Source organism: Nomascus leucogenys, chromosome 3 (assembly GCF_006542625.1).
Source record: "Nomascus leucogenys isolate Asia chromosome 3, Asia_NLE_v1, whole genome shotgun sequence".
NCBI classification, from domain to species: domain Eukaryota; kingdom Metazoa; phylum Chordata; class Mammalia; order Primates; family Hylobatidae; genus Nomascus; species Nomascus leucogenys.
In genome coordinates, this window is record NC_044383.1 from 119569180 (window position 1) to 119585810 (window position 16631).

Consider the following 16631-nt stretch of genomic DNA (forward strand, 5'->3'; position numbering starts at 1 on the left):
AGTTCTTTCCTCTGGCGGTTAAGGTGAGGATCTGTTCACTGAGACCCTTCCTAGAGTTGAGCTTAACTGGAGCTAGACTGTGATTAGCCCAACTTCCATCCCTCTGAAAAATCACTGCTTTTATAATTCAACATTTGAACTGGAGAGGCATTGACTAAAGTTATAAATTTTTAGTTTTTTTTTTTTAGTTAATATTTTTATTTAGTACTGGCAAGGTCCTTATATATGTAACTGGTAAATTCACTCAGTTCTAGTAGTTTGGGGATTTGGGGTATGAATTTCCCAGAATTTTCTCTATAAACAATTAAATCATTTGTGAATTAAAGTTTTTTCTTTCTAAACTTTGCTTATTTTATTTCTTTATTTTTGTCTGGTACTGGCTAAGATTGCTAGTAGAATATTGTGGTGAAGTAGGAAAAGCAGATGTCTTTGGCTTGCTACCGAAATAATTCAGTATTTCATCATTGAATATGATATAAGCTATAGATTTTTCAAGAGTGCTTTTATCACACAGAGGAAAAATACTTCTTTTCTTAGTTTGCCAAGAATTTGTATCATGAATGGATGATGAATATTGTCAAATTTTTTTTGCACTCATGGAAATAATATTAATATATTGAATTACATTGATTTCCACATGTGAAATCAGCTTTACATTACTGGCATAAAGTGCACTTGGTCATGATATTTTTCTATTGCTGGGTTTGATTTGAGAATATTTTGTTAAATATTTTCTCGTCTGTGGTTATAAGAAATATATATCCATATTTTCTTTTCTTAAAATTGTTCCTTTCTGGTTTTGGGGTCAGGGTAATTCTGTTCTCCTACCATGGAATGAAAAGTGTTTCCTTCTATTTTTTCTGAAAGAATTTGTAAAAAAAAAATCATTATTTAAAAAAAAATTTTTTTAAATAACAGTAGCAAAAAAAAGTTTGCTAGTATTTATTAATTGAACCATATGGCCCTGGAGGTTTTTTTGATAAATATTTAATTATAAATTCAGTTTTTTAATCAATGCAGGACTATTTAGATTTTCTATTTTAATTGGATCAAGTTTTATAAATGTGTCTTTCAGGAAATTCACTGATTTTGTGTGTCTTTGAAGTAATTGGCATAATATAGTTTATATAATACTTCCTTATTATCCTTTTAAAATCATTAGTATCTCTCATGATCATCTTTTGGATTTGTAAATTTTCTCTATTATTCACAGATTTTGTTTCAATTATTTCTACTCTTTATTGTTTCCTTCTACTTACCTTTTGTTTAATTTCCTTTCCTTCCTCTGGTTTCTTAAAGTGGAAACTTAGGTCACAGATTTTAAATCCTTCTTCTTTTCTAATATAACCATTTAAAGGTATAAACTTCTCATTAATCACTACTTTATTTACATACCACAGTTTGATTTGATCTTTTCATTATCATTTTGTTCCAAATATTTATTATATTTACTTTTGTTTTTTTTTTCCTTTGGTTCACAAATTATTTAGAAGTGTAGTGTTTAATTTTCAAATGTTGGGGATCTTTTACATATCTTATTACCATTGCTTTCTAAATTAATTCGTTGTGGTCAGATACCATACCCTGTGAAATTTCAACTTTAAAATCTATCAATATTTACTTTATAGCCCAGCTATAGCCCAGGTCTATCCTTTTGGTAGATGTTCCATGTGCACTTGAAAATAGTGTGAATTTTATAATTATTGGGTATTAGTGTCCTGAAACTGTCAATTAGGTCACATTGGTGATAACGCTTTCCAAATCTTATGTGTATATTTTTTAAAATTTATTTTCGTCTACTTTTCTTCTGTTGGTTACTGTGAAAAGTGTGTCATAAAAGCTCCAACTATGATCATAGACTTATCTGTTTCTTCCTTTAATTCTGTCAGTTTTTGCTTCGTGTATTCTGTAACTCTGCTTGTAGGCACATGTTATATCTTCTTGAATAATTTATTGTTTTTCATCATTTTCCAATTCCTTTCTTTATATTTGCTAATAGTCTTCATCTTGAGGCCTATTTTGTGTGATGTAATATTAGCTTGAACGTCTTTTTTATGTTAATTATCTGCACGGTATATCATTTTCCATTCTTTGACCCTCCACCTATTTGGGCCTTATCACTTTTCAGGTTCCCAGGATGCAGATGCTGAGATGTTTCCTGCAGGAGTTTATTTGGATTGTGCTCTCAGTATTAGTTCCTTTTGAGGGGCATGAAGGAAGCAGGGCTGGATTAAGAGACATTGATCTGTAGTACAGTTGCAGCAAAGGTCTCAGCTAGTCTTATGAGAGGCCCTAGACTATGGTGACCCTTAGGATAAGAGGGAATAGTCATTTTACCCCTCCATTGACCAGTCAGTAGATGAGGGCTGCCCTCAGAAAGAGTGTGCCCTTGGGCACAGTGACCTCCTTTAGTTGAGGGCAAGTTTTGGAAAGGAACTCAGTTGAAAGCTGCCAGTTGGTAACACTCTCAGCAGCTATGGGAATGAGTTCTTCAGGATGTCTGGGCAGCATACTATAGTAGCACAATATGCTGATATTTAACGTGCTTCTCTCGTAGATCCTCCGTAGTTAGGTCTTGGTTGTATAATCTAAACTGACCATAGTCAGCTTTTCACTGGAGTGTTTAGTCCATTGATATTTAGTGTAATCATCAATGTGTTTGAGTGCGAGTATGCCATCTTGCTTTGTGTTTTCCATTTTTCATATATATTCTTTGTTACCTTCCCTTTTTTTGGCTTCTTGGGGTTAATCGAATTCTTTAAAATGCTATTTTAATCGTTCTGTTGGCTTTTTGTTATACCTGATGGTATTTTTCTTAACATTTAATGCTAGGGATTACTCCATGTACCCTAAACTTAACCTCTTATCCAAGTTTAATATAACACCTCATGCCAAATGAAAGAACCTTGAAAAATATTTCACCCCACTTTTTGCTGTTGTTGCCACATATTGTATAAGTCCCTGTGTACAATGCCATTATTTTTGCTTCAATAGGCTGTCTTTCATGAATTAAGAGAAAAAAGATAATCTTTTATATTTACCTATATATTTACATTTATGTTATTCTTAATTCTTTCCTGTAGGTCTGAGTTTTCCTCTGGTATCTTTTCTTTGAGCTGAAGGTCTTCCTTTAGTATTTGTTATAGTTCAGGTTGTTGGTGAGAAATTCTCTCAAATTTTATTTATCTTTATGTTTCTTTCTTCCATGAAAGCATGTGTAGCTTCTTTGGGCTACTGCACAGTTCTTTTTCCTGGTTTCCTTTTCTTTTTCTTTCTTTCTTTTTTTTTCCTTTGAGACAGAGTCTCGCTCTGTCACTCAGGCTGGAGTGCAGTGGCACAATCTCCGCTCACTGCAAGCTCCGCATCCCAGGTTCACACCATTCTCCTGCCTCAGCCTCTGGAGTAGCTGGGACTACAGGCGCCCGCCGCAAAGCCCGGCTGATTTTTTTTGTATTTGTAGTAGAGACAGGGTTTCACCATGTTAGCCAGAATGGTCTTGAACTCCTGACCTCGTGATCCGCCCGCCTCGGCCTCCCACAGTGCTGGGATTACAGGCGTGAGCCACCGCGCCCGGCCTCTAGTTTCCTTTTCAAAAGATGGTCTCAGCCCTTCAAGAATCCCAATTTCATTTTATCCCAATTGTAGCACAATCTCTGGAGCAAACATAAGTCAAAGTCCTATTCCTGAATGTATACTAAAAGTGTTGCAAAACCAGCTGTCAGGACTTGAGCTCATTTTTTGGCTCCCTGGGTCAACAACGTCAGCTGGAAGCTTCTGCTTGATTTTGAGTTCACACTTTATTTGTAGCTACTGATTTCTTCATATTGGTGGCAGGGGATGCAAAATTTGGGTAATTAAACATTTTCAGCTCTCTAGTGTGTAGCTAAGGATATGCAGTTTAGGAGGGTGGGTATGCATATCAGCTTAAATTGCCAAGATGACAGAATCTCCATTTTTTCTTACAGTATTATATGGAATTGTCATAGGATGATTTTTTGTTATTTTTATATGTTAGTAATAACATAATATGTTTATTTTTACGTTAGTAATAACATGTTTTCCATATTATGTTATAATATGTTATAATAACATGTTATATTATTACAAACAGGTTATGAGGCTTAACTTACTAGGGAAGCTTTTCTTATTTATGCATTTGTTTGTATGTTTGTTTCTAATGAACTTGCATGTTCATCTGGTTGACTAAGTCTTAGATACTGGTTTTAATTATTACTGTGAGATCATGTGGTCAATAGAATAATATTTGTAATCTATTAAAAAATAACTGCTGCAATTTCAACTTTTCTCTGCTGCTTACTGCTCTACCAGGTCTATGGAAATGCAGGACCTAGCAAGTCCTCATACTCTTGTTGGAGGTGGTGATACTCCAGGTAGCTCCAAACTGGAAAAATCTAATCTAAGCAGCACATCAGTTACTACAAATGGGACAGGAGGTAAGCGTACTACCCTGAAAATACCCAGATCATATTTCAATGTTTGCTTTAATTTTACTTCTTAGGGATCTGCTAATAAATAAATATCTTATTATCAATAACACGAATCAGCATTATATCCAAGGTATATATAATTAATATTGATTGTTTTGATGATTTTCTTGAAATTTTTGCCCCTCCTATGTAGCTGGGAACATTCACAGAGAATAGATAGCATTGAGAAACATTTCAAGGGCCTTGAGCAAGGCTTTCTTTTTGTATTTGCCCTTGTAAATATTCCACAAACTTTAGAAATGGAGGTCAGAGGAGTTCCACCCTGGTATTAGCAAAAATGTCTGTATGTGTGTGTGTACACACTTACTACTTTTTGGTTTTATTTTGAATTATAAAGAAAGGTTACCTCAACATTTTTCTTAAAAATGTTTTTTCTTAAAAGTGCTCTTTTAAAAAAACACATGGTTTTGGAAATACAAAAATACTCATATCTGCTGCATTTTCTTTTCAAAGAGAGTAACACCTAACATTTATTTAAAAAGGAATTGCATTTTTTTCAGATAATTTCTCATTCTGTTAGCCCATAATTATGCCACAGCATATGACAACAATAATAGCTATTACTTCAGATATTCTGCTTTATTATTTTTATAAAATGTATTCAACTTGTCAGGAAATATGGTCCAATTTTTTATCAGAATGTGTATTTATAGAGAGATTGTGTACACACTTATATGTAGACTGTATTTTAAATTATTCACAATTTGAAATTTTGTAGATCCATCTAGCCAATAAATTTAGAATTATATGAATTTAATTTAGATATTAGCATTTGCCACATCATATTTTCTTTTAAATTTTAAATAAATATCTGTGAAGTTGATACACCTCTTCCCATTTATTTTAGAATAACGATGCAATCTAAAATCTTCTTTGTAAGGTTGTGTGCACTGCAACTTACCTGTATTTAATAATGTTTTACACCAATTCCCTTGTAGATTAACATTTTCCTTGTTTATGATGTTTATTTGTCTCTAAACATGCATCTATAATTTCAGCTAATTAATTATGCAATTGCATATGTATAGAATATTTAGTGATGAAAACTAGAGTAAGGTACATTTAAACCTTAAATTGGGTACAAATAATGAAATTTAAAAACTCAAGCACTCTAGAACCAGACTGGTGAAGTTCACTAATCATCATATGCATATATTTGACTGAACTAAAACAGACCTTCTGATAAACTAAAATGTTGAAGTCATACAGTGCAGTTATAAATTTGGCTAAAAGGTCAGAAACCAGTGCAAAGCATTGAAGATTATTCATATCCACTCAGCAGGCATTCAGACAATGAACTTTTATACTGTTCCTGTTCTCAGGGGACAACATGACTGTTTTAAACACAGCAGACTGGTTGCTGAGTTGCAACACCCCCTCTTCTGCAACAAGTATGAGAGATGCTGGTACACTGCATGTGTTTGGGTGTGTGGATTTGCCCCTCTGAGTGCTGTCTGTTGCTATGTCTGTGTTTGCATCTCTTTTCTGTGTTCAGTACTTAAAAAGGAAAAATGAACATGCCTTTTAGTTGTTTATTGACAGCAGTTGGTTATGATTTCTTATCAATTTGTATTCTTAGATTTTTTTAGGTCAGTAGTCTTCTTTTCTTAAATTTTTCATAATTTCGCCTAAATGATGCATGTACTGGTTTTCTGTTTATCAGTTTATTACATGATTAATTTTGCCCAACAACTGCCATGTCAAACAGCAGTTGAAGCAGAGTGGCCATGCATGCAAACTTAATCACCTTCATAAACCCATAGACTTTCATAATTTAAATTAAATTCTTAATTAAGGAAAGATATTTGCTACTCTACAGACTTTGAGAAATATTCCAAAGTATATAAGGTAACATTAATAATCAATATCCCCTCACCTTAAAAATTATCAGTGATGAAAGCTATACATTTAAAACTAGAAATTAATACTGGCTTTTAAAGTTTTTCGAACTATGGATATTAACTACATTCATACACACACACATATAAACAAACTTTCTCCTAAATCAAATTCTAATATGCTAAAAAAAATCAATTAGAACAAAGCCATCACATTTTTGTGGCACCACCCAGTTGTAGAATCAAAAAGGAGCTCATGCCTATTGGAAATGTGCATCACAAACAAGCAGTGAGAGTAGGCACAGTTTGCCTGGATCTTGCTCTATCTCTGATGAAATTAGAATATATGATCAGTGAAGAAAAAGTACCTCAATATGCTCATTATTTGTATTAGTGTAGTTTTAGTTTTAATGTTTTTCAATTTTATACTTAAATATACTTTTCATACTTAAAATTATGTTGCTAGAATTTAGATACTCTTAATTCTATAGCAGGGTCTTTTTCTCTAAAGGGCCAGATAGTAAGTATTTTTGGCTTTGTAGGCCACATGTCTGTGTTTCAGCTGCTCAGCTCTGCCATCATAGTGCAAAAGCAACATAGAAAATATGTAAATGAGTAAGCATGGCTATGGTCCAATAAAACTTTGTGGGCCCTAAAATTTAAATTTCATGTAATTTTCATGTATCATGAAATATTGTAATTTTGACAACATTTTAAACATTTAATATGTAAAAAAATGTTCTTAGCTTACTGGCTGTGGTCTGTTCTCAAATAGTGTTTAACACAAGCAACATTATAATAGTGAATATGTGCAATAAATAGTAATTTACCTCTGATCTCAACCATAAACATTTTTCTAAGTGGTAAGCATCAAGCTTTCCTGGTTCTTAATGTCAGTGTTAAAACTTGTGAGTCCATGGGAGAAGAACAAGGAGTTGTGTCGTCAGGGCCACCGTGGATCTGGATCTTAGCACTACACTTACTGGCTGTGTCACCTTGAACAAGTTACTTAAGCTCTCTGAGCTTCAATTCCTTTCTATAAAAGGATGATAATAATACTTCTTGGCAAGACTTTTGTCTTAGATAATGTATATAAATTGCTTAACAATAAATATCAGTATATCTTCCTTTCTTTAATTAGTAATGCAATAATAGGCAACAGCTTTTTAAGGAAAATGAAAATATGCATTGGACTCTCCATTTGGTCAGATAAATTTATTTGCATTTAGAAATGTGTAAACTGGGCTAAAGAAAGCAAACTTTTGGTAACAAAATGTTAGGTAAACTTTGATTATTAATAATGTAGTCCTGGTAGCATATTATATGAAACTTTTAATGAATTTCAATGACTCTTTTTTTTTTTGGAACGGAGTCTCGCTCCGTCGCCTAGGCTGGAGTGCAGTGGCGTGATCTCGGCTCACTGCAAGCTCCGCCTCCCAGGTTCACGCCATTCTCCTGCCTCAGCCTCCCAAGTAGCTGGGACTAGAGGCACTCGCCACGATGCCCAGCTAATTTTTTGTATTTTTAGTAGAGATGGGGTTTCACTGTGTTAGCCAGGGCGGTCTTGATCTCCTGACCTTGTGATCTGCCCGCCTCAGCCTCCTGAAGTGCTGGGATTACAGGCGTGAGCCACCGTGCCCAGCCGAATTTCAATGACTTTTTATGGTGGGTGTTGGTGACACAGACTAAGCATTTGTTGCATGATCTCTTCTATTAAGAATAAACTATTTTATTTTCAATTCTTGGTTTTTATTGTTGGAATTGTATCACTTCATAAAATTATAACAAAAGGCAAAAGAAAAGAACTAATTTAATAGCTTTTCAAGATCATTCCAATAACTCGAGATGTTCAAAAAGATTATTTATTTATTTGTTTAAGACGGAGTCTCACTCTGTCTACCAGACTGGAGTGCAGTGGCGCCATCTCGGCTCACCGCAACTTCCACCTCCCAGGTTCAAGTGATTCTCCTGCCTCAGTCTCCTGAGTAGCTGGGACTACAGACACACGCCACGACGCCCACCAGGCTAATTTTTGTACTTTAGTTAGTAGAGGCTGGGTTTCATCACGTTGGCCAGGCTGGTCCTGAACTCCTGACCTCAGGTGATCTGACTACCTAGGCCTCCCAAAGTGTCGGGATTACAGGCATGGCCACTACACCCAGCCTAATTTTTTTTAATTGATGTAAGTAGATAGTATCACCTTTAGATTTTATCCTACTACATTGGTGCTCTTTAAGTATGTTGCAATATTGTTGAAAATAATTTAAGGTGTTTCACTACCTTAATCCTAATTATATAATTATATCTGCAGATTTATATGGAACATAGATTTTCCTTTGAAATTGTTAGCACTTGTAAAATTATTAAAGGGTAAAATATAGAGATAGCATAAATGCAAGCATACCTTAGCAAATAAAGCAGAGGTCAGGCCTTGTGGGCTGTCTGCTCTCTGTTGTCGCTATTTAGCTCTGCTATTGTTGCACAAAAGCAGCCATATATGATACCTACACAAATTGACGTGATTGTATTTAAATAACTTGACTTATGAACACTGAAATTTGAATTTCATTAAAGTGTTCATGTCACAAAATATTCTCCTTTTGATATTTTTCAGCCATTTAAAAAGGTAAAAACCATTCTTAGCTTAAAACCATACAGAAACAGGCCCCGGGTCAGATTTGGCCCAACTCTTGATATAGATCTATATGTGTATATGTAAGTTATGTTGTACATATAAGAATGCATGCCAATTATATGAACATTTACTTCCAGATATAGGTAATTCCAGATTCTAATTTGCTTAATGGTGTCAGGATTCATGATGAACTATACTTTATATACAAAAATACTTAGATCTATTGGGAGGGCTAGGGCAGTATCTAAAAGAGTAAATTTTCACTTTCTCACTTAATTGAAATGTATCAAGTTCCTATTATATGCCAAGTTCTATGCCAGGAAATGGGAACCCAGTGACCTAAAGAACACAATACCAGCCATCCAGGAACCAAAAGTCTAGCAGAGGGAAGCAGACATGAAAATAATGAATGCCATAATGTGTTCAAGGTGGATGAACAGTAGAAGGAGGGAATATTTGATTCTACATGGAGATTAAGAAACAACTTCAAAGAAAAGGTTTGGGGGAATAGAAATCAGACATTCTGATCAGCTTTACTGTTTTTTTCTGTATTTGAAATGATACAGAAAAGAATCTTCTAGAATTTTTACTGTAAAGACAATTGATTCACATATAATGAATTAGTATTTGTGCAGTAGAGCTACCTACTGCTGTGGGTCGGCTCTTTGTAGATTTTTTTTTTAGAATAAAAGTCATAAATGGCTTCATCAAATTATTTTAGGTAGTTAGGAATGAAAGACACTTGGTAATCATAGGTTTTTGAATGAATATATTGATCCAAACAAGCATAAATCATAGGCTATACTGATTATTAAAACCAGTAGGCAATACTTTTACTGCTTCCCTGCAGTGTTATAAATTGTAACTTTCCTGATCTAACTCTTTCTGAAATTCTTTGTAGAAACTAAGCTGTCAAAAGCCTCTATATGTGATTTTTGCGGTTCAGAAAGAAGTGTATGTGGAATTACATATATGTAGTTTTTTAAATGGACACCTTAAACTGGTGCATACACACCTTAATCTATGTTTAAACTACACTGATTTAGGAAGATGAAATGTAAGTGTAAATTATATGGGCTGCCTTTTGAGGATGAAGCCTGAATTGCAACATATGAATATGAACTTTGAGTTATGATAATAAAACAGACTTTCTCTAAAAGTAATTAATCAATGTTAATGTTATACTTAAATTCTAAAGACAATTTAAGGGGACAAGAGTAAGACTGCTTTAAAAATAAGTGTATGGCAGTAGAGATGAAGGTTGGGATGTGAAGACAGGAAATCTGTGATTTAGTAGCCATTACTGATACCTGACAATAATTACGTATGACCTTGATTTAGTCTATAGATAAGAATTATTTTTAAAGCTAAAAAAATGGAAAAGCCAATCATGTACGTTTATTTATTTTTACTATTTGGCTCTATCAAAAACATCCAAATTGCAAGTAGCTAACTAGTGGGGAGGGGGGCCTGACAGTACAAGGATTTCTTAACAGTTCTGGACAAAGTGCTATAGAAAGTAATTTTATGCCACTTTTAGCAAAATGAGCTCTGACTCACTTACTTTGAAGATACACAAAACTCTTCAACCTAGGACATTAAAATATCATTGTTTCTTTTGAAATCGAAACATTTGGTGTGTAAGCTTGCATTTGGTTGAGAAATACGGTGCTTGTCTTCTATAGAAGGATTTTGCTTCCATTTTATTGCGTGTAATGATTTTGGATGCTGCCCTGAAAATAAATTAAAAGCCCCATTTAAACTTCATGTTAATTTAAGGAAGACAAAATATAGCTTAAAATACATTTGAACAGTCAAGGAATAGGCACTGATAATTATTTGTAATAAGGATTTTTACAAGTTAATAGTAATAAGACTAGATTTATCTTACTAATGAACATTTTTCCAGTAGTGTGTTGCATATATTTAATGAAAGTTTCCTGCCACTAGAAAAGTATATAGTAGATGTAATTTAAAGTGCAGAAACAAAAGCAAGATAAAAAAGAATACATTTCAAATACATTTGTAGCTTCAGTGAAAATAACGTAAGTTTTCCAAGCTTTATCTATAATTATTATATAATGTTTACTTTATACTAGTTAACTGTTATATAAATATCAAGATAATACTTCTTCGTATTCTACCATGTCTTAATAAATCAGCTAATAATATAAGGAGTGTCTATTCACTTCTCTATTTGAGCTTTCTACTGCTGAAAAAATAGTTGTTTCTTATTACCTAATATTACTGCTTTTTATTTAGAAAAATCAAACCAAAATAACTTTGGGACTTAGAGGTCAAGAGGTGCTTGTTGATGCTCACTTAATGTGAATGCAGTTTATTTTCTGTGACAGAATAAATGTTTTATTTCTACTTTTCCATTTTGTTCTACCCTTACTTGCATAGGAAAAACAATTCTACATTAACAGGCACCACTTTTCCTCAAATGTTAGCATCCATTTTGTTGAATTATTACTTTAAAATTCAGGCATTTTAGTAAAGCTAATACATTTTGCTTTTTACTCCTCTCTTCATATACTTTCCCAGGGATGCCTTTTCTCAGTGAAATGAACCTCCTTTGTCTATCTTTGACTAAAGGCAAACCTTTAAAATTTTAATGAGAGATGTTTCCAGTATAATGAAATAGACCAAAAACTCACCCTCTCCTTCCTCTTCTTTCTCCTTTTGACCTCCCGAAACTTTCAAATTAAGAGATTATAATCAAAACCAATACTAAGCTTTTGAAATTCAGTCTCAAAGTTGAAATTCAAAGTAACAAAACTAATCTTCATGTCTGGCTTCTAGACCAGTTTCGTTAGACACAGCTCACATTCTGCCACCTCCATTCACAAGTAAAACCTATATTACAATTAGTATAATAAAGCTACTTTTGCAAATATTGTTCATAGATATAGATATGCATAAATAGGAATTTAGCTGCAAGTAGAAGTCAGAAGCTCTGATAAACTGTTTCTTAGTTTTGCTGAAGGCTTTGGGCCATGACTTTTTGTCATAAATGTTAGAAGTCAATTGTAAACATTGCATGAGATGGAGTAGCCTTTATACCCATCTAGATTATACTCTGCATTATCTTCATACAGACAAAAGGAATTCTTGATTAGCTAGTGCTGCCTGAGAGGCAGTATGGTTTAGAGTTTGGATTCTGAACACGCACCACTTGGTTTCAAATTCTAGCTCTTACAAGCCTTGTGACCGGGGAAGTTATTTAACCTTTTTATGCCTCAGTTTCCTTATCTGAAAAATGAAGATGATGATATTATCTACTGACTGTTGAGAGGAGTAAATCAGTTAATAGGTGTAAAGGACAAGAGCAGTGTCTGGAATGTATCAAGTTCATTTTAAGGGTGTGCTGTTACTGTTACCTAATTTCAAATTTGCTACTTCTTGTTGTCTTTTAAAATATCCCATGAGGAAGAAATGGGAAACATGCGTTAGTATCCTATTCCAGTATTTTGCAGTTTTTATTTTCAATGAAGTATTTTTAATTATTCTATCTAGGAGATAACTGCATTCTCATCATGCTTTGGGCCTTTGAGAAGAGGCACTGTCATGAGCATAAGCTATTTTCATACCTGAAGGCAGCCTGATATGGTAGAAAGATCCTGAATATTAAAGCTAAAAACCTGAGTTCAAATCTTAGCTCTACCATCTCCTGCACTGGAACTTATGCAGGCTCTTCAGCCCCCCTGAACTTCAGTTTTCTTGTCTATAAAATGGCTGTAGTGATTTGTATCAATTAGAGTTGTTTTAAGGATTAGCTAAATGTACATCATCTAGCATGTAGCAAGCTCTCAATAAGTATTAGTTTTATAGTAGTAAATATAAAGGTGACAAAATGATTTTGTAATGATAGGTTTAGTTATTGATAAGGTATAACCATAATAGGGATTACTGTGCAAATTACTACTGAAAAGTAATAACCACCAATTCATTATTTATCATTATATAAATAATTAGACTACTCTTCAGATCATTGTTGCTCTTGAAAGATAAGTCAAATTTGAGTTTGCTTTTTTGCTAAGAAAAGTAATGCAAGTTTCTTTACTTTCTGTTTCCAGCATTTACATTTCTCCTCTGAATCTTCCAACTGACCATGTCATTAATAAGTAATGGATACTAAATTAACACAGAGCTCACTGAGGGGCTGGTTAATTCTGTTCCTGTGGAAAAGAGCATAATCATTACCGCATGGTTTTCTATCAATTAATTTCTTTTCTAACAGAATAACATTACTGACTTGTGTGATTGGTGGGTACCCTATGACTGACTGCTCTTTTTTGCCCTTTGGCTAGTCTTCAGCTTTCTTCTTTATAATTTTCTGCTTGCTTCTGAGTTATTTAACTGTATCGTTCATTTCATTTATGACCCGGAAACACAAGAGGTGTTAAGTAGAAAATAGCTTAGTTTATTTCCTTGCTACTATGATATATGTAGTAAAGCTTTGCCAACAAAGGGGAAAATATGGTGTGACCAAATGGGTAAAACTTTATTATCACCCCCCATCACCCTTGTTGCATCTAATAATGATAATACTGTGTACTAGGCCACTTTGTTACCAAGCAAAGATTTTGCCAAAATATACACCACTACCACGTAGAAATAACATATTAAAAGAGTTTTCAAAAGGTGTACTTGCTGCTGTAGAAGTCATCTCTTTTTCTATGCTTATCTCTATAACATATTAAAAATTGTTATACCATTAAAATAAGTCCAACACCTTATAGCTCGTGAGTCTTTTTTAGAGCTTCATTGAGTGCTTCATTTTTCATTCATTGTGTGAATGAGCCCATGGTTTCTGTACTTTTATATGTCTCCATTGTATTATTATGCAAACTTAAAAAATATCTTCCTGGGAAAAATAAAATATAAGCTAGTAAATTTCTTTGGTATAATTTTGATTAAATGTGCTGAAGACTGATGATGATTCCTTTTTTCCTATTGACTATATGAGAGTGTGTTTAGGTGAATTAAAAATGCAAATACGTGTACTGCCGTTTCACTTTTTAAGGCTGACTGCCTTTAAAAGCTGGATTTGAGAGAACTAGCTTGGCCAGAGGATTTTAGATTAAATCCTCTAAATGCATGCCCGTTTAGAAGCTAAATTAACAAACTCTCTTCATCAACTTCTCAGGTTTTCTCTTGCATGCCCATGGTAGCTAGAAATATCACTAGTAGAACGGACAGAGTCTTTGACATAAATTTAGAAGTAAAACTCACATGTACTTATTCTTCTACGTAGTGTCTCTTCTTGCAGTCAAAACAGAGCCCTTGAACAGCAGTGAAACCACAACCACGACTGGAGATGGAGCGCTTGACACTTTTACTGGGTCAGGTAAAGCCTTTAGCTCGTGTGTCCTTACGTACACATGGGGGTGCATCCACATCCTCCTCCTTGGGAATAAGCAGCATAAGCATCCAAGCTCTTAGAACTTTGATCCTTATAAAGTTAGAAACAAACTCTTATTTTTTTGAGAACTAATAATCATAGCAGTATGCATTGTTATAAATTATATTTAAAATAATTTTGCTTGATATTTTAGTTGACAGCAAAAGTCCCATGACTTTCTTATTATGGATAAGTAAACTTAACTTCCTTTAAAATTATTTTATACAATGTTTAATTAATTTAATAATTAAGTTGTAGTAGCTGACCTTGCTTCTTCAACTTACCCATTTGAATTACATAAAAACTGCCTTCTGTTTAACATTCGAGATGTAAAACTATCCATTTGATTCCTTCTAAATAACCTTGTTTCCTCTCTGGGTTTAAAAAACTCCTCCTGTGTAAGCAGCTGAGTGACAAGTATTAAAGGTTAATGGGCTGCAGGAGAGCACATGCTGGTTGCATTAGAACCCAGCCTCTGAGAGCACTCATATGCTTCAAAGAGAACAATAGCATGTCTTTAAACATCAATCCCTTTAAAATATAAATACCTGATAACTCCCAGCTGGGCACAAAGGGCATGAATTAAGTTGACTTAATTAAATTTTTTTTAAGTTACAATATTTCTTTGGCTTATTATCTGGTGAAAGGATTTTTCTAACCTGAGAAGGAATGGGTACATCAGAAAGAAGAACATTAAACCTAGCAAAGTATTTGTGGTAGTTGAATCTCAGTTCTATTATTCTACTTTAATACATTTTACATTGATCCATATTCTCATGTTATAAGGATTTTTTTGTCAGTATGTTTTATGTAAAAATAGTTGAGATATGTCTTAGAGTATTATGTCATTATAGCATATATTTGATTTTTACAGATGATCCAATTTCACTAGTTCACACCGATTAGAAGCAGTTGCCATATATTTACATAAATATTAGTACTCCAAGAAAGAAATAATAGTATATAAACTTTGCATAGAGACTCATATGTACTAATCCACATCTTTTCTAGCAGTTTACCTGCCTCTCAGGAGATAGTTACCAGTTCAGTATTCTGTATTGCACACTTACCATAGCTTTTGTAAACTTTCTGCAAAATAAATCTATATGAACAAATTGCTAAGGAAAGGAATGGAGTTATTAACTTATTGCTGACCTACTTCAGTAGTATACTACAAGTTAATTGAAAACCGAATGACAAAACTATAAAGTGTTAGCTCCAGAAGGAATTTCAGAGCTCTCTGATCCGTTTTGTAGACAAGAAAATTTAAAAGTGGTTAAGGCCATACAGTCAACGCCTCACAGTTGGTCAGTGGTCTAAATGAATCTAAAACCATGTCCTTATGATCAGTCCCTGGGTCCTTTCTGTAATACCCCATCGGAAAATAGATGGAAAAAGAAATAGGCATGAACAATCATCCTGTCTGAAATTCACTCATATTATCTTTGTAGACATTTTCCCAATTTTTTAAAGAAGTATCTAGGGACGTGCTGTCCAATAAGGTAGCCACCAGTCATATGTGGTTATTAAAATTTGATAAAATTAAAAATTTTGTTTTTTATTTTCATTTTCACAGCAATAATGTAGTAAGTATATTTATTAATCAATTTTGAAAATCATCAAGTACGACTAGAGGCGTTAAGTTCTCAATATTTTCAGCAACCAAAATTTAACTGAATTTTCAATTTTAAACACATTTCAAGTGTTTAACAGCTGCATGTGGTTAGCAGCTACCATACTGGACAGCACAGATACAGAACATTTCCAACACTGTGGAAAGTTTTGTTCCACAGCAGTGATCCAGGGCAGGGATTATCAACATCAGCACTGTGAAAGACTTGGGCTAATTCTTTAGTGTGGGAAAGCTGTCCTCTGCCCTGTAAGATGTTTGGCTGCATCTATCCCAGAATGCCAGCAGCACTCCCTCAGATGCTTCTTTACTAGAGAAGCAACCAAAGATGTCTTACTAAAGACAACCAGAAATGTATCCAGACTGTTTAAGTGTCCCCTGGCAGGCAAAATTCTCACCCCCACCCACTTCTCATCCCATTGAGAGTCACCAATCTAAGATGGCATGATAATAAGAATGAAACCTTAAAATTGCTTTGACACCATCAGAGAAACTGACAATAGACATTAAACATGTATTTAAATTACTTTTCAGGGCATTTTGAAAATAAGCAGTTTTGCTTATTGTTGTATGCAGAAATTATGGAATGTAATGAATATTTTGGGTAATGTTT

At 33.8% G+C, this 16631-nt stretch overlaps 1 protein-coding gene across 8 annotated transcripts in view; it reads left to right on the forward strand.

Moving 5' to 3' along the window:
• Window positions 1-16631, forward strand: part of EYA4 (EYA transcriptional coactivator and phosphatase 4) — a 286653-nt gene that overhangs the window by 201366 nt on the left and 68656 nt on the right. For 3 of the 8 annotated variants that reach the window (XM_003255733.3, XM_003255735.3, XM_004087653.3), the window contains exons 4-6: window positions 4330-4454; window positions 5831-5899; window positions 14242-14334. In XM_003255733.3, the coding sequence (XP_003255781.1) occupies window positions 4330-4454; window positions 5831-5899; window positions 14242-14334 (287 nt within the window). The remainder of the gene's footprint in view (window positions 1-4329; window positions 4455-5830; window positions 5900-14241; window positions 14335-16631) is intronic. The other 5 variants (XM_012506148.2, XM_012506149.1, XM_030809705.1 and 2 more) reach the window with 2 other exon arrangements.